We start from the raw sequence: 26,406 nt of genomic DNA, 5'->3' as shown, positions 1-26,406 counted from the left end.
TCTAGATCCAGGGGATCTAATGCCCTCTTCTGGCCTCTGTGGACACCTACACGTACATGGCATATACTCACAGACACATACATACATATACATAAATAAAATTTGTTTTTAAATAAAAAACAAACCCAGTGTCAAAGGCAAACGTGAGGATTTGATAAGAAAAAGCACGTAACATTTCTAGAACATAACTGTTATGGCTCTGAGTAAATGGTAGTTTTGTTGACAAGAGTGATCATTCCTGTCTACCCACTGCTAAGAACAGTACCCTATGTACAGCAGATGCTCTGAGAATGTCCTGTGAGACAGCTTCTCTCAGGGTAACCACAGCAGTGACATGTCAGTCATTCCAAAGAAGAGCAAAGCCAGAGGAACACCTGGGCGGCATTTGGTAGAAATAGAGACCAATTCTAGTTGGGCCCAGCCATGATGACGGGCATCCAGGAAAGGTTGGAAGTTCACAGTGGAATATCTGGCAGCATCCGCTCTGGTTATTAGTTACAGGAAAGGCAGCTGTGCCGGGTGATGCTGGTTGGAGTCAAAAAGCAGGCAGAGCTCAGCCAAGTGGACACCAGGTGAGAGAAGCTATGAAAAGCTGAACCATAAAGGCCTTGAAGGAAGTGGAGGTCAGAACAGGGGCACACACTGAGGGTGGGGTCACAGAAGAAGGTTAAAGCAAACTGAAGGCAACCCACTGTTAGAGCAGCTGCTGGGAAGAGGAGGCGCAGGGAAGAACCCAGGAGCTGTTGAGCCTTGGTGACTTGGCTGTGTAAGCAAAAACAGGACACTGTTAATACTGATGACACGGAGAATGACAACGGCAGCACAAAAAGAACAGGAGGCACATGCAAGAGCACTGTTACCGTTGCAGGAATGCACGCGTCAAGCTTTACAGTTCCCAAATCTTGTTTCTTCCCCAATCTATAGGCACAAAAATAAAGTCAGAGGCATGGTAAGAAGAAGAGGGGAGGCTCTTACTGCTTAAGCTGTGACACACTCCCTAAGGGAATTCTGTTATGGTGGCTGGCCAGCAAGAGGGCTGGCTTTGGGCAAAAGGCCAGTCTCTGAGTGGGAGTGTCATAGAGCTGGGCTCAGGGAGGTCATGACAGAAGCAGGCAGCCTGGGCCAGTTATGTGAGGCCTACAGAAGGAAGGGAGCAAGGCACGTCCTATGACATGCAAGTGACAGTGTGGCTCCTCAAAGGAACACATGACAAGGCAAATATCTGACCAGCTTTTACTACTTGCCTCTGATTTGGTTCTGACTAAAAATAGAGAAATGCAGGAATGAAACAGATCTTCACTTTATCTCAGTGTTATGTCATTCTGACTAATGACTAATTGTAATAAACAGTCCCTGCCTTTAGACAGCATCACAGTATAGGAACATGCAGAGAGAAGAAGGCAGCCTGTAGATGGGGCCTGGCACCTCTCTAGCCTCTGCAAGGCAAACCGCCCAACACCGCTGTATGGGGCTTCTTCAGGATCATGAGGGACAGACATTTCCCAGGTCTGTGGGGTACCATGTGTGGTTTTGCCAGGGTCCAGTGTCTGGCACATAGCCAGTGCTGACTAACTGGTGGCTGCACTCTTCTGAAGAGCACCAGCTTCCGGAAGGCAAAGGAAGTTCTTTAGGGAGGCCAGGCTAGTGCCACCCAGGAGTTCTGGGCTGGATTTGGGTTGAGGGGACTTTGGAGGACAGAGGCACCTTCCCCTTTCCATTGAAGGCTCAGCCCTACTTGTAGAGGAGCCATTAGTGGCCCCTGTGCTGGTATTCCAGGAGCCCAGTGACAGTGCTTGTAAGGGGTACAGAAAGCTCTGTGACAGTAGAAACAGGAGCAGGAAGAGAAGGGGCAGCTCTTTAAAGAGAGGCATCTGGGGGCCAGAGGGAGCAAGAGCTCTCAGCAGGAAGTGGGGATCGAGCAGGTGACCTGAAAGGAGCTGGGGGTGGGAACAGGGAGAAAGAGAAATGGCCTAGACACCGGAAATTAAAAGGAATTAAGACTGTGAGACACGTGGGGCAGAGGAACTGGAGGGCAGTGTAGTGCAAGGCAGGTTCCAGTCTGGGATCTGGTTCCAGGGTCCAGCACCAGTGGCTGTGGCACACCAGTCTTGGCCCGAGGCCATGATCTGGCCAGCAGTTAGTCAACAGAGATCCTGCGTGAGAGCTCATCTCACTGGCCAAAGCAAATTTGGTTGCAACAAGCAGTCAGACTTGCTCAAGTTATTCGAATGTGGAACAAGCACACTGCCCTGAAGAGAGACATGATGGGGCATACTTGGACAGCCGGCATTTAAGGGGCTGAGGCAGGAGGATGACAAGTTTGAGGCTATCCTGGGCTACATAGGAGACCTTCCTTGTCTTTATTTTTTAAAAAAATTTAAAAAGTGCTGCCCTAGAAAAGGTTTTCCAAGGAGAGTGGCATGCCTCCACATAGAGCCCAACAACAAATGCTTGCTGAGTGTCTACTATGTGCCAAGATGCATATTTGGGTCTTCATGGATTTGTCCGTGTCATGAGAGAGGCTGGAAAATCGATCCGAATCCTACCCAGTCCCAAAATGAGAGCAAACTTCGCAGATGATAACGTTCCTTAGCGGGAGTAAGTAAAAACTTGGCCATCACAGTTGCTTCCTGCACAGAAAGTGCTGAGTAGCTTCTAGGCCCATCTGTGTTCTCAAAGTGTTATTCATTTCCCGTCTCCAAAATAAGTTCGGCTCAGCACTCACCACAATTTAACAGCAGAATCCAACTGCAAACAGATAATCCTTCCTATCGGCAATCAAAACCATCATATTATGAGTTGTGGAGGCAATAATTGAATGTCAATTTTCTGGCGCATCAATACTTGCTAAGAAACATCCCCTGGCTGTGCTGTGTGTTACCCCTGGGAATGAAGGGCTGTCTGGAGTCTGGCAGGAATTCAACAGTCTTGGAAGAGCCAGTCAGGAACTCTGTTATAGAGATCTTGTTTTGACAATTCCCTCTGGACTATGCGTCAAAAGATTTCTGAATGGCTCCAGCCCGGCTATGGATTCATCATGACAGACTCCTCCATTTGTCCGGCTTAGACCTGGCTACATCACCTGGCACCAATTAGGGACACCTGGCAAGGTGACCCAAGGGTACTGCTGCTGAAGTTCTAACTTAGGGCAGAAAGGCTAGCTCTGTCAACCCACTGGATTGGTGGAAAGCAAATCATCTGACTAGAATGCAAAGGTTACAAGGTGATGGGTCACTGAGCTCCGAACCCCAGGGCAGCGTGTGAGAAAGTGGCCTAGTGGCCTTGGCTCCTTACTGACTCTGCCTCTCTATACCCAGCGACATGATGGTACCCAGAGGAGGCCAGTAGGTGCTTTTCTCTGGGAATTTTGAGCACAGCCAAGGACTCAGTTACAGTACTGGCTATACTCAAGCAACAATGGCCACAAACTTAGTCCAGAAGGTCCCAGCACCTGCTTTGGTTCTGACCATCCTTTAGACTTCACTGACCAAATCATCCCTTAGATTTCTGCAAGTAACCCAACATCACTCAAATTCCTTTTTTTTCAAAAGCCATTTTCTCCTGCTTATAGCTGAGCTCCTTCAGTAGAGAGATCATTAACAAGAATAACTCTGTCTTTAGTAATTTGGAAAAAATCTAAGAGTAGGGTGTGAATGATTTCACGTTACCAGTTTGGTCTTGAAAGAACAGTTCAGAGGTGTTCCTCCTTTAGGGCATGTGGTCTTGGGCTGTGTTTCTTGACTCTGAACAAGTCGGTGTCCAAACAGAAATAGATGTTCTCAGATGTTCTCAATAGTGTTCTCAGCATCTCCAAGATGCTGACTCCTTTTCTATTAGTCTATAAGTATTCTTTAAATCAATGTTGTAGACGTTCAAAAGTCAAAATGGAGAAAAGGTAAGCTCCAGTTCTGGGGCAAGTGGTACTTGGAGCAAACATCAGGGCATTTGAGTTCATCCTCTGTAAATGAAGACGAGAAAAGGCTGATGGGGTAAATTAATTGCTTAGATCTCTTCCCTAGGCCACCCATGATAGAGCTCTCTGGGCGTGGTTCAGGTAGGCAACTGCATGAGGTTTCTGACATTACTGTGCTTTTAGCAAGGCACTGGCATCACTAGCACCAAGTACTTTATATATACTTAGTACATGTTATATACACTGTACCCTGAGCTGCTCAATAAATGCTTAAGCAACAAATGAAATATATGGTCCTCACACCTAACTTGGTTAGGAAAGCAAGAACAGGATTGTTACTCTCTTGCATCTTGTACCTTCAGCAAAGACCAAAACAGCTTTGCTTTACTGAATTAATGTGTGGGTGGGTAGAGAAGGCAAAGAGACAGAAATAAGTAAATAATATAATATGCTAAAAGATGCTAAGGGCCAAAAGGAAAACAGCCTCTCTCTTCTCAGAGCATATAGAGGGGGCAGCTCAAAGGTAGGTCTCTCCTTTCTTCAGTTTCCAGGGGCAAACAGGAAGTGCTAATACATTCCAGAAATTAACTATCCAACAATGGGATCTGGAAACATACTGCAGGTAAGATTAGGGTGGCATCAGAAAACTTCCATCCTTAAATGTTAATAGTATGTAAGCTTAGAAATAACACATTACGAGAGTTTCTTGGAATGAAGGGTGATGTAATGACAAGTGGAAGCAGACAGGGAACTTATTATGGAGTGCGGCAGAAGGAGAGTTGGAGAGGAAGAACTTGTCAATGGCTTCCAGCACTTTCCAGGACAGGAGAAGTCAGACAGTGAACCGATTCCTGCTTGGTCTGTGGGGGGATGTGGGGTCTCATACAAAGCAAGAAGTGGTGTGCTGCTTCTTGTCTAACTGCTATTCATCAAATGACCTGTTTTGACTGTTCTATGCCTAAGTGAAAAGTATACTTCTTAAACTGATGGCTGCTGCTTTTTTTAGGGGCCGTTTCACTTCATCACAGCACTGGCTGAGAGCCGCAGAGTGCTGGCCACCAGCTGGTTGCTGAAATCGAGAGGCAGCCAGGTTGTGGTCATATAAGTAAGATGAAATAATAGATGCAAGATGTCACCCTAAGTTCGGAAGAGTTGGGGTAAACGCATTTCCAGTACAGTTGGGATTCTAGTGCCATTGAAGCATGCAACTTCAGGTGAGAGCCACTCTGTCATCCTGTAGACCACATCTGCCTCACCAAATCTCAGTGTTCCTTTGGCCTTCAAAGCGACATGAATTATAAAACCATGGGCCATGGTGGCAAGGGCAGAAGAAAGGAGATTGAAGGGTTACAGGAGAAAAGAAAAACAAGTGCTGGTGAGAGAGTGGCCAGATGCAGAGTTCTTTTCCAAATAACTAGAATACAAGTCATAATTACTTGGTGTGGCTCTGAAGCCTGTCCTCTTGACTCTGCTGTACTCAAAAGGTCATGCTGGCTTTCAAGTGGTCACCACAAGGTGGTCTTAAATGCTCTTGTTCATTCTCTTCCAGCACAATGGCTCACTTCCCCTGTGTGCAGCAAAACGAGAGGTCTGTTGACGGATGCACATGTGCGTGAATGCAAGGTCTCCCTCTTTGCAGCAAGGCAGCAGAATGGGAGTCTCTGAGAAGCAGTGGGTAAGCTTCCTGCCTTAGGACCTGACTGCTCAAAGCAAAACTAGAGAAGGCTGCTAGACTTTTCTTGACAGCCTTTTCTTGCTCACTCTTCTAAGACTACCATAAAAACAGATTTTGAAATTTATGTTCATGAAATCCTCCAACAGTCTGTACATCTATATGTATAAAAATACCTAAGCCAAGCCGGTAGATACAATGGAACTCGTATTTCTCTATGAGAAGTATGGTGTTTAATCTTCATTGTCAACTTGACTAGATTTAGAGTCACCTAGGAGATACACCTCTGAGTGCTATTTGTCAGGGCCTTTCCAGAGAGGATTAACTGTAGGGGATGAACAGGGGAGAGTGAACGAAGGCAGAAGAAGCAGAACATGTGTGAGCATCAGCATTCCCCTTTCTCTGCCTCCTGATCTCTCAAGATATAGGCAAGCAGCCTCTGCCTCCAGGCCTTGGCAACCAGGCTGCACTGTAGCCTCTCCAACTGTAAGCCACAATAAATCCCTCTCCCTTATGCTGCTTTCTGCTAGGTATTTCAACCCAGCAACAAGAAAAGTAACCAATAAAAGGAAAGGAGTGCCTATCCTTAGTGCCACAGTGAGATGCTTGACGGCTGGAATGGAGTGAAAACTACCTGGAGTGCTGGTTAACTGTGAACTTTTCATTAACAGCAGGATGAGAACCATATGCATTTTGAGCTCTGTGAGTGCTATCATAATCGCTGCAGTGAGAACATGAAAAGCCATTCCAAAGCTGTTCCACACTGGCTCATGGGGGAAAGGGCCTCTTAAAGCAGCATTAGAGCTTACAGGTCTGTTTAGGAAATCACAGGAGCAGCAGTAACAGTCAGGCTCTCCCACTGAGCAAGTATGTGATGTGCTTTGTCACACTGCAGAGTGAAGGAACCTGTCCATTCATCACAGGGACCTGCAGTGTTGTCACTTCTCTTACTGCTGTTCACAAACACTTTTCACCACCACTTAAGATCTCCTCCTATGAACAGCATGTCATAAACTTGACCTTCACATAGGGAAGCCTCTACTTTCAGAGTTCATTGCTGCAAACGATTGATAATTCTGAGTGAAGTCTCAAAGCTGGAACTGGAGCCTTCTGATCCCCTGTGCAGCCTGAGACAGAGACACCATGAGCAGATTGGACAGAGTCACCACCAAACCTACCAGAAACACACAGATAAGACATCAGGCACTAAATTCTAGAATATCGTTAGCCCAAAAACTTGAGCAGAGATTCTACTGATAAGGAGGCTGAATGGAAGAAGAATTTAAGGGCTAAGCATGTACTAGAGAAGAGCTAGAAGGCTGAGAAAGCGCTGCATCTGGGGGGACAGCAGAGTGTGGCTTGAAGAACTTCTGAGGATAAGGAAGAAGTCTTTTTCCTTTCTCCCTCTTCAGATGTTAAGTGTGTGGGATTGGGGCTGCTAGTTCCTGCTAGTACATGTGCTTAGCATGTGTGGGGCCCTGGGTTTAATCCCCAACACTAATTAAAGAAACAAATAACTGAAAGGATATATTTGATGTGAAAAGGTCGAAATACACCAGAAACGTACAATCACTGAAAAAGACACATTGATAACCATGACTGAGTGCCATGCCAACGCCAGGGCTGTGTCTGTCATATGTCATCGGAAGAACACAAAATATTTGCCTTCCAAGTGCATATTGTTCATGCCAATAATCAAAGGTGTTTGAGAATAATATAAAATGATGTCATCAACTCCTGCTTATCCACTCTTCTGGAAAAAAAGTGGGTGATCCAGAATGTCAGATTTGGCTTTGAAATGTTTGCTGGCTTGTATTAAACATGAGCCGTCAGTTATTTCAGAAGTCATTTCACGGCTAAATAAAAGGCAAGTTATGACACATTCCCAACAAAATGATCCAGGTTTGCCACCTTGGATTCCTACTCTCAACATGCCACATTTGCATGTACCTCTGGGCCTTGGCATAGACCTGGACAGTTAACACGGCTGACAGACTCTGCTGGCTTCCACACACCCAGCGGCTCAGCCCAAGAACACCCTCTCCCTACAGACACATCTCCTGAGGCCCACTGCATCTTAGGTCTGCTTATCCTATGCTTCTGCATACAGATGTATTACTTCATTAAACTAACAACTGGGCTAATGAATTACTATTCCTCACAGTCTGTGAATTTTTTGAGAGAACAGGTTGTGCATTTCTGTAACTAAGTCCTGCATGTTATTACTTGTGTACAGGAGTCATACATATGGCATAAGTTTTCATGAGAGTTTCATCATCATGTGACCTCATCACTAGGTGAACATCACAGAATGTATTTGCACAGATAAGAATGGCTCTATCACTATGTGATAAAAATCTTTCAGGATTATGTTATATTTGCTCCATCATTGACTAAAATGTCATTATTCCACGCATGACTACATATATTCAACATTTATTTGTGTTTTGGTTGAATGGACAAAGCTCATATCTTAGAATCACTGCCTGGAATATTAGGAGTCAGCAGAATAGATTTTAAATGACTTCCTTACTCAGTGGCAGAAACCATAGAAAACATTCTAGCAGATAAAACAGAATCTGGCAACATAGTAACTGCTCAATAAATATGAGTTGAATAAGTGAACTAGTAAACAAGTAATGAAACTATGAATAAAACAGGTAATTAAGAAGTACTGGGAGTTCGAGGCCAGCCTGGTCTACATAGTGAGTTCCAGGACAGCTGGGGCTACAAGGACACCCTTTCTCAAAAAGACAAAAAAAAAAAATACTGGTTTTGATGAACCATAAAAATGTTGAAATAAGTGTAGCTATTATTGTCAAATTAAAAATCAATACATTGGTGGCTAGCGATCTGAATATAAAATTCTAGGTGTGCATAGTCTATTCTTAACCTTCAAATCTTTGAATGCAGCTAGTTTTCAGTGAAATGGCAGGTTTTACCAGATGTTCACAGGCTTCTTTCTAAGATGATCTGAACTCAGGGTTTTCAGCCACTTAGACCCTTTTCTGTATTGAATCGAACTGCCCCACTTCACATTTCATCTGTTCCCTGAAACTTTGAACCAGCCTTTGTTTGAAGACAATCTTAAGAAAGAAGTTACTGAAAATTATCTATGACAGAACAGTTTACATGGAGAGCACCACACTGAGTGCAATGGGGGCCAAGCCCAGCCAGCTGCATTGTTAGAAATGAGTCTTAAAGGACCAACTCAGGAATCTGTTTTGACAGGATTTCTTCTGGCGTTGGAGTTTGAGAACCACTGGCTTAGAGCTCAGGATCAAAAGCTGGACAACAAAATAGCCATTAACATGAGAGAAGGACTGGACCAGCTTTCTCTGGGCACTAGAAGGTAAGAGTATAACAGGGGCCCTACCCAGTAGGGAGGCGACTGTGCCAGTAGTGAGGCAAAGGTCACCATGCCAGGGATGAGGCAGATACCCAATAAATACAACTGATGATGACACCACCTCTTGAGAAATGGGGAAGTCTCAGATGTCTGACACACAAAACTGTCACAATTCGTCCCCACCCAACATTCCCTCAGCTTCATTTCCTCTTAAGGATCTGCAGGGCCCAGAGCAGCAACTGGCAGGGTCAAAGAACTAGTCTTGCTTAGAACAAAGAGATTCAAAGAAGCATCTCCACCAGATTGCCAGACTTCTATCTAGTATCAGGTGCCAAATGTTCTTGACGTCCCAGGGTTCTGGCTCTTCCTCACAGAGCCAAAGGCAGGGCCTAGGAGAGTATGAACAGAGATGAGGCTGATCTGGCAGGAAGAAGTTAGGATGGCTTCAGCTTCAAGCTTCAGTGCTGTATGCCAATGGGCCAGTGTGACAGTCATTTCTCCATATCAACCTCCTCTTGTGGACAACATTTGTATTTTCTGAACACCCAAAGATCAGACCCCAGATTCTAACTGCATACCAAGTCAGAGAAGGAAGTTCCTTCTCACTCTCGTGGGGCTAGCCACAGTTGTCTGCTACCCTAGAGGACACCAGGATTCAGGCAGTCCTTCTGTGAGTTGAGGCCTTCTTTGAGTAGTGAGGGTAAGGAAACAGGAGAAGGAGTGTCCAGTGACGAGTTCCTCATGGTCCCAACATTCTTCAAGTCAATCCTCTATGCCCCTGGAACTTTCTGCATTCTTCATAGCAGGATTGCAATATAAGCTCTTTTCCTCTGCACACTGTCTAAAGCTTCTAGGAGCAAGATCTGCCTTCCCTCCCTCTGCAGCTCTCTTTCCCTCTGCCATACTCTGCATACTGTTCCTTGCTCTTTCTAAGAATGCAGTAAACATTTCAGCACGATCTTTTCAATCCACATTATTTATAATATTCTGAACATCCATTGAGCATGGCTAGAATGCTAAAGCAATAAATCAAACTTAACAACAACAAAAAAGGAAGGGGGGAGGGGAGTCACCCTTGGCAAGGCTTGAGCCTGAGCTGTTTCATTCCCCCAAAGGGTTTTGTTATGTTCGGAAAAGCAAGATGGGGATGAGACTGGGGTTTATGATGACATGGAGTCAGGAACTCGAACCCATAGGTATAATCATAACTTTGTATAGATCTCAAACAAGCTTGCCTCTCAGGGGTGTCATGAGGATAAGTGAGATACGTGGGAAGCACTCAGAGTGCCTTGAATGGAAGCAAATGAGCCTAGTTCTCCTTTCTGAGTCCCGAAGGTCATCGTCTCCAAACAGAGGGGGCCCAAAACCCTCTACACTCCTGGAGCTGCCGTCACTGCTCATTAATGTCCCTTCTGCTTTCAGTGTGGTGGGAGTGTGAGGGGGCATGCAGCACGTTTAGGACAACCTGGTCCCCAGGTCCAGGCTCCCAGTCCCCTCCTAGAGCAGGGACTCTTCTTCCCCTACCGCTTGTGCCGGCTGCGCCAGGCCACACACAGCCAGAGGGCTCTCTGCCGAGGACTCTGTTCCTGTTGGGGGGTGGGATGTGGAACTTGTTCCACAGTCTCATTGCCCAGCGCTATGCAGGTTTATATAGTCTGAGACTTCCTTCTCACAATGAAAGGATCTGGCTAGGGGTTTGCTGATGAGTTCAAAATTTATTTAAATGAGTATGGAGGCCAGCACAGGCTATTGGCTAATTGCATAACTGGCCTGAGGCCCCTCTGCCTCTCTACTTCAGTGATTCCCAAGTTTTGCATAGGAAATCCAAGCTGCTTGGCCTTGCCACGGAGCTGGTGTGTGTTTATGTTGCTAAACCTCAGCTCAGCGGTTTCATTGGTGTATAGTCTATGTTCTGTGGCTGCTCCAAGGGGGTCCTTTTGTCAGTTTCCTGGATATGAGGTGCTGCTTCTCTTCTGTTCTCAATGGATGTGGTGAATGTAAGATTAGAGTAATCAGATCAAAACTCACACATTTATCATAGAGTCTAATGCTGGCTTGGGGAAAATGACTATAACTGGTCCTTGGTCATGAAAGCTCTCTTTTAAACATCAGACATGATGTTTGTCAACTTTGCCAGCTAGTCCATGCCACCACTAGGTCACTTGGCATTTTGGCCTGACTGGGCTTGCTGTGGGAACAGTAATGCCTTTCTGTGGGAATCTCCCACCTGCTTGCTGGCTTGGATGAAGCAACATCCTAGAAGGGACCTGATGCCAGCTTTGTTTTCATTCATCACTTCTATCAATAAATATGTAAAGGAGCAAATTTGATAACCAGATTTGTTTAAACAAAACTGTCAAAACCACAAAAACTTCTTCATAATGCCTCTTAGGTCACAGAAACCACCGAAATCTTCATTACTGGGCTGCTCAAGTTAACAGCCTGTTTGCAGCTTCCACTTGTTTTGCTCTGCTGACACGCACATCTTCTGAGCTGCAGCCCATCAGGGCTGAGCGTTTTCCCCAGACCTCTTGGATCCCTTCCTCGGTAGATTTCCACTCTCACTCCATCCATGAGAATGTCTTCCCTCAGGCATGGTGCTGTTTTGTCCTTGCTTCAACTTCACTTCTGCACAGAGAGCTGGCCCAGTTGCTGCAGGGACACCATTACTTGCCCTCTGACCCCACTTTTACAGCCCTCTCCTTTCCCTACCCTTACCACTTAACACGAGGTCATCTCTCTGTTGAGACAGTAAGGAATGGTTAAACCATGTCTTTAGGGAAGGCTGTTCCATTCAAATCCTGACCTCACCCATAAAATGGAACAGCAGTACATATGCATGTGTGTACAACACACATAATCACTAGAAATAGGCTCTGCAAACAATTTCTTTCTCATGTGTCATGGAATGTCCACAGCCCTTCAAAGGAGATCTGTTCTGACCCAAACTTGGGCTGAGGAGCAAGGCAAAGTGGTTGATATAGGCCTCATGGTCTGCTCACCAAAGAGGAGAAAATGGAAGGCCCACGGGAGGCACAGAGAGTAGGGGTGGGAGAGAAGCTGCAGCAGGAGGAACCTAGGAGGTGGTAGGTGCAGGAAGGAGAGGCGACACTATGCCTACAATGAAGGGCCAGTAAAGGAGGGCCTCAGCAGGAGCAGCAGCTACTGAGGTTACTGTGTACCAAGCACCATGCTCTTCACCTTCTGTATTCATCTCTGACCTCTCAGTACACTGACCACTGGAAGTGCCAGCCATCACCATCACCACAGTCACTGCTACACAATCAGAAGCTCAGAGCATCTTCTCTTCAGGGTTGAACCTGGGATTTGAAGCTTTGATTAACTCTAATGGCCACAAAGAGTTGACAATAAAGTTGATTGAACAGGAAAAGAACGGAAAATATGAGAATGGTGGGTTCAGGTGAAGCCTTTGAGATGTGATTAAGTCTTGCAGGCTCTGCCTTCGGGAACAGACTATGAGGTTACCTGGAGATTAGATCTATCATAAAAGCTACTTTGGCTTTCTCTCTGAGACATGCTTTTGTTATCATGTGATGCCCTCTATTGCCTCAGGACTCTACTGAGTCCCCACCAGCATGAAACTATTCATCATATGCAGCCCCTCAGCTTTGGACCTCCCAGCCTCCAGAAATGTCAGCTGCACAAACCTTTAATCTTTATAAACTACTCAGTCTGTGGCATTTAGTTATAATAGAAAATAATACAACTTCAAACCTTCTTCTCTGCTTTCAAAGGTGGTACCCAGATCTGCCCCAGACTTATGATGGACTTCTCACTGTCTTCCTGGACACAGAATATCCCCAGCATCAACAGGCCTTTCTTTCTGTTGCCCAAGTCAAACATCTTTCTAACCTTGCACTCAAAAGCTTAATTACACCTATTCTTTGGTTTTCCCTCTAAATCCAGAGACAAAAAAATATTATTTGTAGATAACAAGAATGCCTAGCCTGGAGTCGACAAAATGCAATCAACAGAAAACTGTATGAACTAAAGAGTTTCATTGAAAATACTTTAACAGCGTCTAGCCTCCTTTAAGCGGCATCCTTAGTGGCTTCATGTGCTACACATTCATGGAACCTGTACCTGCGTCCTCCCTGCCACATCCCTTATTGAAAAGGAACACATCCTTTCTGAGCCAGAAGAAAAAGATATCCCAGAAGAAACTGAAGAAAGAAAAATCTATGGCTCATGAAAAAATTCAGCATGAAGTATATGCAAATAAAGTAAAAGAACAACAAAACATTTGATCTGAATGTGATGAACACTGTAACAGGTTCTCTCAGCAACTCACTGTGTTTATTGTGTGACAACTGGGGCGAGGCTAAGAGCGCAGAATATATTCTGAGACCAGTGTGGGGCAGAGCAGGGTAGACACAGTATTAATGACATAGATATTAGATGTAGAGCTATGTGCCTATGCCTGTGGTCCTGAGATAAACAGTAGCATAGCGTACAAAGGCCTAAGTATTGTCAGGATGAATCTGAGCAATGGAGAATCTCTGAAAGGTTTTAGCAGGAAAGTGATGGTGGAGGTGAAGGGTGCACAGAGGCAAATCCTCACTTTCCAATCCTCCCTCCCCAAAACTTTTAATGCAAGAAGAGATGGGAAGGAGCAAATTGGAGCCAGGAGATGAGTTAGGACATGACAGAAATGATCCAGAGGAGGGAAAGAGTGGAGGAGAGGCTGAGGTGGGGGAGAAAGGAAGAGTAAGGACCCCCATGGGCAGTGAGGAGGAGAAACCAATAGGACCTGGCATCAGATGATATGGGGGTTGAGTAGAATCAAGGATGATATCTGGGGATTTAGCTTGAGACTGGGCAGTTGGTGGTCTTGCTCCTCAAAATAGAAGACAAGAAAGAAAAGCAGGGCTGGATATGATCACAGGCCCAGCTCTAGACATCTTGGTATTATTGCAAACAGGTTTTGACAGAGCAATATTTACTTTCTTCTACCAAGATTACAGACAACTTGTTTTGGGGCAGCAATTGACCGGTGGAGGCGGGGTGGGGGGGGAATGTGCCTGTCTTGGTGGGTGAGGCTGGGTATAGACCTACATCTACTATGAGCATTCTCACATGAAGCCCATTCAGTCCCCAGAGTGGTCACAAGGGTGTTGAAAGGGCTCAGGTATGGGTCTAGCAGCAACAGCTGGCTGAGGATCCCCAGAAAGGCTCTCTGGGGGTTTCCCACTCTCCTGTCAGATGCCAAGTCAGATGTCACTCCTGTCCTTCCTTCTACTCTGAGGCACTCCAATATTACATTTTTATTTTTTTACACATTTACTATTTTTTTCTTACTACAATTTCTCTTTAACATCCTGGAATGCATTCCTTCCTTCATTATCCATTCTTTCAAACATAAGGCTTCCAAGTATGCTAAGAAAGTTTTCAACAGAAATGTGTATAATTCAAAGCCATCCTTTCCATTCATGAAACCCTGGGCTTATTGTTCGGATCTCAGATGTCCTCCAGAGACTTGAGTGTTGAAGGCTTGGTGCTAACTGAGCTCATGCACTGTTGGGAGATAGTGGACCCATTAGGAGGTAGAACCTGGTGGAAGGGTGTTAAGTCATTGGAGGACATGATACATGATCTTGAAGGGGATACAACCTTGGCCCCTTCACCTCTCTCTGTTTCCTATCTGCCATGAGGCAAGCAGCTCTGTTCTACTGTGTGCTCCTCAGTGTGATGTTCTGTCTCACCACAAGCCCCCAAATAATGAGTCAACAAATGATGGACTAGAACCTCTGAAACCATAAGCCAAAATAAATCCTTCCTCCTAAGTCAATTTTCTTAGAGGGGCAAAAAGCTGACATGAGGTGTGACTCCAGCTGTTTGTTTTCTTCACTTGTAACTGTAGACATCACCATGTAACTTCAACTTAAATATTTAACCAGTGTCTGCCAAGGGAAAGTCAGCCCTTTTCTCTAGTAGACACTCCTCTGGCCAGAATATACTACCAAGAAAATTGAAACTCCTCTCACCTGGTGGCAGCATACCCAACTTAAAAATTCAGAGAAGAGGGTCTGGAGAGATGGTTCAAGGGTTAATTAAGAGCACTGGCTGCTTTTGCAGAAGTCCTGGGTTCAATTTCCAGCACCCAAATGGTGGCTAACAACTATCCATAACTCCAGTTCCAAGGAATCTGATGCCTCCATGGGCACTGCACGACATGAGTGCACTTATACACATACAGGGAATATACTCAGACACATAAAATAAAAATAATAATAAAAAAATTCAGAGAAGAAATATTTAGGCAAGAAATAAACCTGCAAACCTGAATACATGAGAGAATAGGTTTATAAAGATAAAGCTTATTTTCTTTCTTCCTTTACCCAAACTGAAGAACTACATAAATTTGTCCTCTAGGCACCTAAGACACCAGCACAAGCTGGGGGCAATGTTGTGAGAAGGGAAGTTAGGTAATTGTTGTGGACCTTAGATAAGATGCTGGGAGACCAGGTATCCTCAAAATGAGGATTACTCACAGCTATAGAACCCAGACTAAGGGGACCTCAGACAACTACAATGTTAAGAGGCTTTACCATAGGAAGATCACAACACAGCTCACTGGAACATCTGAAACTCTTGTCATTAAGAATAGCTTTAGTCTGACAGAAATTGAGAGATAATCAGAAATTGCTTTTCTTGAACTGGAGACACAGCTCAGTGCACAGCACCTGCCTGGCATGCACAAGGCCCTGGGCTCCATCCCCAACACCCCAGTCCTCTGATATACAGAAAGAAATTACTTTTCTTAAATGAGGTTTTGTTTTTTTTTCCTTTCTATAAATATTCAACTATTTTCTGTATTGGAAGTAGACTTTCACATCACTAGGTTAAAATGGAAAACCAGGAGAAGTGTTTCCAGTGACCACTTGGAGCATGGGGCATCCAATAGATGCAAACATTTCGTTTCATTGTAAAACACGTTTTACAATTTAAGCAAATTTTAAAACAAGTGTTTCAACAACTTGAGTGTCTATGGATTCGAGTTCTTTACTTTTTAGAATTACTTTATTAATCAAACACAAATTTATTATAACCTCTTCAGAAAAGTCTGTTGGAGACCATATGCTGAGTAATATCTGAGGGTTTCCTTTTGAAGCTGAAACCCAGCAATTACAGTACTGGGAACACTATTTTACCACGGTGCATTTCCTCAGGAGAGGAAATGATTTTTGAGAAAACTGAAGCCTTTTTTATTCTAACGCAGGCTAGCAACACCTGTACACAATCTTTCGAGACAACAATAAGACTTTTCTGAGGTTTCATGTCACGACCGTTTAATTTAATAGCTCTGAGAGTTTAAACAGGACACTAATACCTCAGTTAACTGGCACGATCGGTGGACTGGGGATTCCAGTTAACTTAATTTTTCCATCAACTAATAGTAACCCATTTATGCAATGAAATTTCCTCACAGGATGCAGGGGATCCGGACGTTCTTTGCAGGTATGCACAATCGCATTGCTTGTCTCTTGGGCTTTTTTTTTAAATCAGCATTTTGCCTTTCCTAAATCTTAAAACAATAAACCAATACTCAACTGCATAGTGAAAGGTTCACCGAAACAAACAAACAAACAAACAAATAAAAAGGTTATATTTAATTCTGATAACCTTAGCTAAAGAAAACAGACCCAGAGGCAAAATAAAATATTTTCCTCACAATGCATGCAGCATCCACTAACAAGCCAGGCACTGCTCTGCCCTTGGGGAAATAGAGATAAACAATACTTATTTTTTTTAGATCTCAGAAGCTTGCAGTTTACATATAGATGAGGTAGGAAACATCAGAAGATATGAGAAATGACAGTTGTTTGAAGAATTTTTTTTTTCTTTAAAAGCATATAAAGCTACTCTTGCTTCTGAAAAGCCAAGGCAAATGAAAAAAAGAAAAATTCTTTTAAAAAGTGTTAGGATCAAACCCAGGCCTGTACATGTTACTCTGAAGCACCAGTGGTTTTTTACCACCTGCCTCTGGAAAATACTTTTTTGCAATAATCATTGAGAAGAAAATAGTTTCCTCTAGATCTTTTAATCAAAAGAATAGTGGTTGACTTTATATCTAGACTTCAACTTAACAGAATGAGAAAGCTTTGAAAACTCTTAGAAAGGTAATTGGGAAGCAGGTAAAATGAACATCAAACAATTCCTGACTTGACTTGGTTGGGACCCAAAGACCCTAGGGTCCTTCTCCATCTCTCCCTGCGTTTTATGCTTCTATTAGCAATACAAAGTCTTTCAAAGTTATGAGTAAGGCTTGGGTTATTCTCTCTGATGGTTTCCAGCAGGCAACTTTGGCCTCAGACTCATGTTTTCTGGAATCCTAGGTTCTTTTCTCCAGCTCTTGGGGCCCCAGTCCTATAGATTCTGATTCAATAGTACAGGATAGAGCCCAGGAATTGGTATTTTTTTAGCAGGAATACCACATGCTTCTTATCATGAAGGAAAGTTTGATTCTCTAAGGCCTGGAGAATCAGGTGCAGAATGCTCAGGAATTTGCATTTTTGACGAACATCTCAGCAGTATGCAGTTTGCAGAAACACACTGTTTGGTGTTAAAGAACAACCAAACTCAATTCTGCATGTGTTGAATAGAATATAGAAAATCTGAGGAAAGTAACAGGTCTAGAGCCCTGATTAAACAAGGGGCGATACGTGGGACATTTCAAGGCACCTGTGACCCTGAACAACTTGCTGTCTTTGATGTAGTAGTTTTTGATCTGAGATGAAGTAGTGATTTCTTTAGGACCTGCCTTCAGAGTTATGGCCTGCCCAAAGCTTCAATGGCATGGAGATGTGTGGGTGTATGGAGCATTCCCAAAGTGCCTGTGGTTACCCTCTTTGTAGTCCAAGACAGGGGTCACCTTAGTTAAATAACTACCAAGTGGCCAAATGTCTGTTGGAGTACTGATGGTCTGGTTAGATTACACCTGAAAACTGTGTATAAAACCATTACATGTAGCATCCACTACTGGTCCTAAATGAACACACTGTTTACTACAAATTCTGCTGAAATAAACCTGTCTTCACATATAGTTGCTAAGGCATTTGTGCTTAGGAAAACAAATACAAAGACAATATCTTCATATTTTCCCTTTGAAAGTGACTAATTTAAATACCTCTGAAAAGCAGTCACAGACTTCTGGAACTTCCATATTAAGGCACTTCAGACTTGCCAATGACTATATGGATTTCTTTGTAAACGCCAAGGGAAATAGATTGGTAAGGCTTACAAAAAAATGGGTAAGGTCATAAATGGGATGAAAATTTGCACTTCATTTCTCTCCCCCTGCCCCCCACCCCCAAGTCAGGATAGGTTTTACCCAAATGGTTGAATTCCAAAGGCACCTTTGCAGTTGGCTGACTTGACTTCAAACCCTACCCACATGGCTTAAATTTGCAACTTATATATTCAGTATGAAAACAAAGCTATTTAACTGTTAGCACAGGATTCTTCTCCAAGGGAGGAAGAAAGGCGCATGTTTTGGCCCACACACATACACTGATCTTTGACTTCTAAATATCACTGCACAACACACAGTTATTTTGGCTTTGGAAGACTATAGTGTCTGCTATAGTGGGGTGGGCAGTTAGAAAAAAATGCTGTCTTCAACATGCCAGAACTGATGATTTTATGTGTGCAGTACAAGCAGTTCTTTTCGTTTGGGAAAGAAAAAGCATTCTTAAAAGATTTGGAGGGAGGGAGGGAGGTTGGCCGGGGTATTTCACCCAAACACATCTTTCAAATTTGATAGCTTGTAAGCTCACAGCTTTGGTTCTCCTCTTCAAACTTCAGACAACTCTAAGCTACCCACACCAGCTGCAGAGGGTGAGTCTTTAAATGAAATAAAGAAATAATTGCTTTAGGGAACAAAGGCGAAAAAAAAAAAAAAAAGTCCTGTTAGCTGAACTATGTAGCCCATGGGACTGTGTGTGATATTTATTTATGTATTCCTGATTAATATTGTTCAGCATGGCAAGAAGGAATTCCTGAGTGATCTCAGAGAATCTGAATAAATGCAATGGACTTCAGGGGGTCCAGGATTCAAACTGCAGCTCTGCCACTCCTTAGCCATGAGGTGTAGAGACAGGCCCTTCACCTCTCTGGGTCTTCCTTACCTCCTACAGAGAAATAACACTACCTACCTAAAGGCTTACAATGGAGAGAGGGGGCTGTTCACTATGCATGTGCTACTTCATGAACATAGCAAACTATATACCCACAGCTATCTCTGTCTTATCTCTAAACCCTACCTACAGCTGCAAGGTGGGGGGAATGGTGTAAATCTACAAACCAAAATGGGAGAGAAAATTATATTCAACCAGATATAGCAATGAATTATGGGAAAATACAAAGTAAAATGGATATGTGGTAAGTGATTCAGAAGACATGAGACCTGAATTACTGGTTGGGAGTGAGGCTAGGATCCAAATCCAGAAGTAACTGGTACACTAGTTGCCTGGAAAGGTTCAGGGATGGGATGTCAGTTGGGCTAAAAACTGGAGGACAGGTTAGAGAATATACCCCAGACCATCTTTCTCCAATTCCATGTCCCTGACAACAGGCAAACTACCTCTGCCCTATACTCTCAGAGAGAGGTTCACAGGGAACACTAGACCACAGGGGCTCAAAACTCTTGGTAGAGAGGGAGGAAGGGATAAAATAAGAATTGGAAAGGAGATTAAATAAAAGTATGCACATAGAATAGGGTGCTGGCTGCCCTCCTGTGTGCAGGGCTTCTGACACAAAGGGCAGAACTGTCACGGGTATAGGCTATGGTTTCCTATCAGCAGACATGAACTAGCAAAGAGAGAAGACCCCACCCCGCAGACACCAATATTTGAGATTCCTAACAAAATGAGTAAATCTTCCCTTATGTGATAAGAGCCTGTGAAATTCCAATTCAACAGACCAATAGAGCTTTCAACTTTCACCCTCTTCAATGCCTTACTGTTTTTTCATTTGTTTTTGTTTCTCTTCTTTTTTCACTGGTCTTTCTGAGACAGGGTCTCCCTGTAGTCCCAGCTGGCCTGGCATTCATGGCATTCACTATGTAGATCAGGCTGGCCTCAATCCCACAGAGATCTGCCTGCCTCTGCTTCTGGAGTGCTGGAACTAAAGGCGTGCACCACCAGGCCTGGCTCCAATGCTTTGTTCTCAAACATTGATGTGTAGCTAAGCAGCACTAGCTGTTCAAGTACAGAAAAAGGAAGTAAAAACAAAACACCCTTCAAAACCCAGAAAAGGACCTAATGTGGTATTGTATACCTGTAATTCTAGCACTTGGGGGGCTGATGCAGGAAATCACAAGATCAAGGTCAGCCTGGGCCACAGAATAAGACTTGTTCTAAGGCAGACAGGCAGAGAACAGGAAAAAGAATCCATTGAAAAAATGCATTGTAAACAACAAAGGAACTTTCAAAGTAACGATAATTAATACTTCATAATGATAAAATATTTTGTATCTATGGGATTAGAACAGAAATATTTAAAAACCAAGAATTTTAAAGCCAGGCATGGTGAAGCACACCTTTAATCCCAGCAGAGGCAGAGGCAGGTGGACTGCTTTGATTTCAAGGCTAGCCTGGTTTACAAAGAGTTCCAGATCAGCCTGGCCTACATAGTGAGACTATCTCAAAGCAACAACAATTCAAGAATCTTGGTAGTTAAAAAATAAGATAGCTCAGTAGGTAAAGGTACCTGCTGCCAAGCCTGATGATCTGCATTCAATCCCTGGGATTCACATGGTGGAAGGAGAAAACCATCTGTTCTCTGACTTTCACATGTGTACCATGGCATCCATGTGTGTGTATGTACACACACATCATGCACACACAAAATAAATATTAAAAATGCAGTAAAAAAGAAATGAGATCTGATAAACAGATTATTTCTATATTTATTTTTATTTATGTGTATGGGTATGTGTCTGTGTGAGCATATGCCACATGAGTGCAAGTCCCTGTGGAGGCTCGAAGAAGGCATTGGACCCCTGGAGCTGAAGTTACAGGCAGTAACTGTGAGCTGCTCACAGCGGGTACTGGGATACTCTTTTGCAAGAATATCAGCAAGTGCTTTGAACCACCACTCTAATCTCTCCCAACAAATGAATTTTAAGGAGCTGAAGAAATGTTGCAGAAGTAAACAAAAAGAGAAATGAAAAACAGTAAAGAAAATATTAAATCAGAGAATGAAACCAGAAGCCCAATATTCAACTAATGGGTGTACCATCTTAGGGTGAAGAAAGGGAAAACTTGGGAAGGAGTTACCAGAACTATGGAAAACTTAATACTAAAAACACTTGAATTTCCATATTGATGGGTCCACAGGTGCCCAACACAGTAATGGGGAGTGAAGGCAGAAATTGTGTTCTGTGTGAAAATTTGAATACCTGGGCTAACAGAGGTTCTTAAAAGCAAAACAGAGCATACAAAAAGGTTTAGAAATCAGAATAACACTGGAAAGCTATTAAGTAATTGTGAGAACAAGGAGTTGGGGAGATGGTTCACCAGTTAAGAGCACTGAGGTCGCAGGTTTGATTCCCACCACCCACTGGTGGTTAACAACAGTCCTTAACTCGAGTTCCAGGGTATTCAATGCCCTCTTCTGGCCTCTGTGGACGTTGCATGCATAGGCACATATACTGTATATCCACTCAAAACACTCATATGCATAAAAATAAATAAAATAATTTTTTAAAATTGTGAGAACAAACAATTTCCCACCTAAACTTCTATAGGCAATGAAAGTCCTGGTGTTTACAGTTTTGCAGTATCTTAAGAAATTGACTTCTCAGGTGTTCTTTCTCAGAAAGCAAGTTCAGGAAAGAAGGGCTGTAACACAAGACAGGTGAGGTAAAGTCTTAAGAAGATACCAGGGAGCAGTCCTAGCATAGGAGGAGGCACATCGGAAGAAAGAGAAGAAAAGCTCATGCCTGTTAGTTTCCCCTTGGTACTCAGCAAGAGTGCATGAGCACACACATACACACACTCACTCCCACCCTCCCGAACTTAGCAAGTTTATCACCTTACAACTCTCCCAAGGGAAACCAAGATTGCATTTGCTTCTTATTCAAAGAGAGAAAAATATCAAATTACATACATCTTGCTACTATAGATGGAAGGAAAAGTAGTGAAGTCTGCTAAGAAAAAGTTAGAGAATAGCTCAACTTAATAAAATTTACTTGAAAGTTTCTAGAACTGGATAGCACTCTAGACTAAGATGGCCATGAATGCCTCCTCCCCTTCAATATGGTAAGCTTCTTTTATAACCAGAAAGACAGTAAATGACATACAAAAATATACAAAGATGACTTTGATTGGTGTGGCTGGACTTTTGCCTTATTTGGACATAATCTGATAGTCTTCAACATGGGTGGCTGAGGGCTTGGCTCCAAGGACTGGGTAAAGTTTAGTTACTTCGTTTATGTTAGGTTATGACCTACTTACATATCAAGTTAAGTTGTACAGAGTTCTCTGTATGCCAGCCCCTTTAAGGGCCAAACCCATTGTTTGGCTGGCTTAGGTCAATTTATTCCAGTTCAACATGGCTCTGTTTTCTACAAATCTTCCACTTCTAATTGATGGGCATATCTTTTATAATATTATGAGTAAACAGTTTAATTACTGCCAATATATTTCATATAGACCCATCCATAAAAAAACAAACAAACAAACAAAAAAACCTGACAAATCTGGAAAACTGGGAATAGCAAAGATTTCTAACCAGTAAGGAACATGCACTTTTCTGACTAGGCTGGGATTATTCTGTTCCCTAGGAGGTTCACTCAGTGTCTTCTGCTGAAGAGGATGTTCCTCTGGGGGAAATAATCTCACTTTACCTATGGTCAGCTTCAAAAAATGAATCTGTATTCATTTACCCATGGGGCACATGGAAACAAACTGTGGGAAGAGGTAAGGACACCATCATGTCTAAAGTAGGGTCATAAACTGGGTGTGAAAGTGCACACCTATAACCCCAGACACAGGAGATGGAAAGTTCAAGGTCATACTTGGCAACATAGTAAGTTTGAGGCCAGCCTGGACTACATGAGATCCTGTCTTCAAAGTATAGGGTTGGGCTGGAGAGATGGCTCAGCAGTTAAGAACACTGGCTGTTCTTGCAGAAGACCCGGGTTTGAATCCCAGCACCCACATGGCATCTAACAACTGTCTGTAACTCCAGTTCCAGGGGCTCCAACAGCCTCTTCTGTCCTCCATGGGCACATACAATACAGGTGCACTTATCTACATGCAGGCAACACACACGTACACATAAAAATAACAAATAAAATATTTTTTAAAAAGTGTCGGGTTGCTGGGTGTGGTGGTGCACGCCTTTAATCAGGAGGCAGAGGCAGGCGGATCTCTGTGAGTTCAAGGCCAGCCTGGTCCACATAGTGAGTTCCAGGACATCTGGGGCTACAGGGAGACCCTGTCTCAAAAAGACAAAAAAAGTGTAGGGTTAATGCAAACAATCGTGGCTATCAAACAGATGGAGAGAGGTGTGTTCTATAAAGTCACCACAGAATTACATATTTCACTTACTATAATAAATATTCAATACTAGAAAAAAGCTTGCCTTTTAAAAAAGCATGTTTCTTTTCTTTTTGATTAGATATTATCACCATGTGTACATCATATTTCCCTTGTTATGCTGGTTTTCCAGGATTCTAGTCTTGGTACACTAGATTTAATGCTCAAACATGGCATTAGTTAAAGGACTTTAGCTACATTATATTTATGTTCTCTTCCACATTCAAACATCTCCTATGTCTCTTCCTAACAGCTTTGAGATTTTTATATGTATATACACATCTTTATTACAAGCTCCCCCTTGTCCTCTTGGTGATACATAGATTAGAGTTATAAATCAAATCTATCTTGGGATCAAAGTTGGGCTCTATTTGTGAAGCTTTTCTCTACAGAATTCTTAGAGCCTGAGGTGGGGGGAAGAAGTTAGTCTTTGGCTAGTCTGCAAGACTTGCTGGCCAGTTTACATTGCTTGCTATTTTATCCTTAAGTCTTGGTCTGCAGGCTAACCTCCATGAACTTATCCATTTATTTATGCTTTTGTGTATATTTTGCTGCTGTTTCCAAGGAAAAGTACTTTTTAAACCCCTCTCTAGCCTTGCCTTAGTTGAACTAAGGGGAAGAAGGGTTGTTTTTCTCATGTGTCTATGTGTTTCTGAGTATTGTATGTGGTACTACTGCAAGCTAACCAGACCAGAACAAGAATTTGGAAACGAGGCATTCAAGTTGCGTACAGAGGCACTGGGAATTCAGGAGGTACAGAACCAGGTAGATGGATGCTGTGTCTACCCACTGGACAAATCCTTTATACAAAGAACACCATCAGGCAAATGGCCACAGAACATACGAGCTCTGTAAGGGCATTTTAAAAGTTAGTAATGCAAACTGGGAGTGGTGGCACATGCCTTTAGTCCCAGCACTTGGGAGGCAGAGGCAGGAAGATCTCTGTGAGTTCAAGGCCAGCCTGGTCTACATAGTGAGTTCCAGGGCAGGGGGGGGTAAAAAAGAATCCTGTCTAAAAAAAAAAAAAAAAAAAAAAAAAAAAGTTAGTAATGCAAATCCCACTTGTGGTGCTAGCCAGTGGGGCTTCAGTGTTCACTGGTGATAAAGACTCACCCCCACAGCTTTAAGAGTGTCACTTCCTGGAGCCTGGGGTAGAAGAGGGAGTAACAGGCACACAACCAAATGGGCTCCTGGTTCATACATTTACAATACTTTGCCAAGCCAGAGCCTGGAACAAAAATAGAATCTGTTTATTAAACCTGTCTCTTTCATAACAAAAAACAGACTACACAAAGATGGATTTCCGGCAGTCAAACTTAGAGAAAGCAATCATATATTTCCCTAGCTATCTGCTAATTGGTAATCTCTAGTAATGCTTTATTTTGAGACCTACAAGAAGTTTCTCCTTCTCATCTCCAATCAAAAAAACCCCTTCTGGGCTGGAGAGATGGCTCAGTGGATAAAAGTGCATACTGTTCTTCCCAAGAAAGACCTAAGTTCAATTCCTAGCAACCATGTCACGTCAGGTGGCTCATAACTGTCTGTAACTCCAATTCCTGAGGGGTCTGATGCCTCTGGTTTTCTTGGGCACCTGCATTGCATGCACATTACCACACACAAACACACATATACACATAACTAAAAATAAAAATAAATGGGAAAAAATTTAAGCCCCCTTCTGAATTTGGGTATGGGCCCTTCAGCAGCACAGCTCTGAGTGCTGGCTCCAGCTCTAGCTCACCAGCCCTAATAGAATCATCTACCTTAACTACCTCAAACTGGTCTAGAAATGACAGTTTCTAAGCCAACAAGGCTTCTCCTCGCTAACTATCCTTGAGCTAGTTCTAGACTTTGTTACCCAGATTTGTGTCCTAAATGTTAGAGGTAACTATCCAAATCTATCACCTCACATCTGGCCAGGGAGCAGATTCACTGGGGGCTACTTGCAAGAGAAGTTCAGCTAACTGGAGAGAAAGTAGAACAGAGTGAATGTGGGACAGTTTTCATCACAGATAATGCTTGGTTAAGCAAATTTATATTCAGTTTATTAATTATGGGATTGGGTTGTGTGATGATTAATCTTCACTGTCAATACTTGGAATCACCTAAGGGACATATCTCTAGGTATTTCTGCGAAGGTGTTTCCAGAGAGACGTACTGAGAAGGATTGACATACCCTGAATGTGGGCAGTACCATCCTGTGGGCTAAGGTCCTGAGCTGAATCAAAAGGGGAGAAAAGGAAGCCAGTTGAGCACCAGCATTCATCTCTCTCTGCTTCCTCATTGCAGATACAATGTGATCAGTGGCTTCGTACTCCTGTCACCATCCCTTCCTTGCCATCCTGAGTTGTATGACTCAAATAATAAGACAAAACCAGACTCTTCCTTGTGTAAGTTCTATTTGTCAGGTATTTTACCACAGCAATGAGAAAAGCAACTAATACAGAAAATTGGTACCAGAAGTGGAGTTGTTGCTGTGATAAACCCAACCATATACTTCATAAGCCTTTTGACTGGGAAAAATGTCTAAGAGTTTGGACCTGTGGCTAGAGAAGCCCTGGAATGCTATAAGTAGAGCTTAATGGCCATTCTGGTGGGAGTCTGGAAGACCAGAATGCTGAGAGAAATGCAGACAGTGGAGGCTGAACCCATGAAAGTTCAGAGGGGAGCAGACTTTTAGGAAGTGGACTAGGGACCAATCATGCTACATTCTGGCAAAGATTTGGCTGTGTCCTGAAAATCTGAGTGAGGCTGAATTCAAAAGTAATCAACTAAGTTGTCTGGTGGAGGAAATTTCAAGGTAATGTAACATTCAAGCTGTGGAATGATTACTGTTCACTATTCTTAATCAGATCGGGGCGGGGGGGTGAGAGAGCGGGGGAGAGAGAGAGAGAGAGGGAGCGAGGGA

At 43.3% G+C, this 26,406-nt stretch overlaps 1 protein-coding gene and 1 long non-coding RNA gene across 4 annotated transcripts in view; one reads left to right on the top strand and one right to left on the bottom strand.

The window, feature by feature from the left end:
• The window catches only part of Stx8 (syntaxin 8), a 277,290-nt gene that overhangs the window by 7,202 nt on the left and 243,682 nt on the right, over positions 1-26,406 (bottom strand). Inside the window, exon 8 of one of the 3 annotated variants that reach the window (XM_029557503.1) lies at positions 3,700-3,958. The exons of 1 other annotated variant lie outside the window; for it this stretch is intronic. In XM_029557503.1, coding sequence (XP_029413363.1) covers positions 3,873-3,958 — 86 coding nt within the window. In that variant the 3' untranslated portion in view covers positions 3,700-3,872. Of the gene's footprint in view, positions 1-3,699; positions 3,959-26,406 lie in introns of those variants that run through there. One more of the 3 variants, XM_029557502.1, reaches the window with a different exon arrangement.
• On the top strand, positions 476-13,118 carry LOC115068046. Its single transcript, XR_003847424.1, has 4 exons — positions 476-572; positions 5,463-5,588; positions 8,817-8,937; positions 12,690-13,118. It is a non-coding gene; the product is annotated as an uncharacterized LOC115068046 (long non-coding RNA).

Source organism: Nannospalax galili, unplaced genomic scaffold, assembly GCF_000622305.1.
Source record: "Nannospalax galili isolate Female #2095 unplaced genomic scaffold, S.galili_v1.0 scaffold146, whole genome shotgun sequence".
In the NCBI taxonomy this organism is placed as follows: Eukaryota; Metazoa; Chordata; class Mammalia; order Rodentia; family Spalacidae; genus Nannospalax; species Nannospalax galili.
This window is presented reverse-complemented; position numbering and strand designations above follow the sequence as displayed.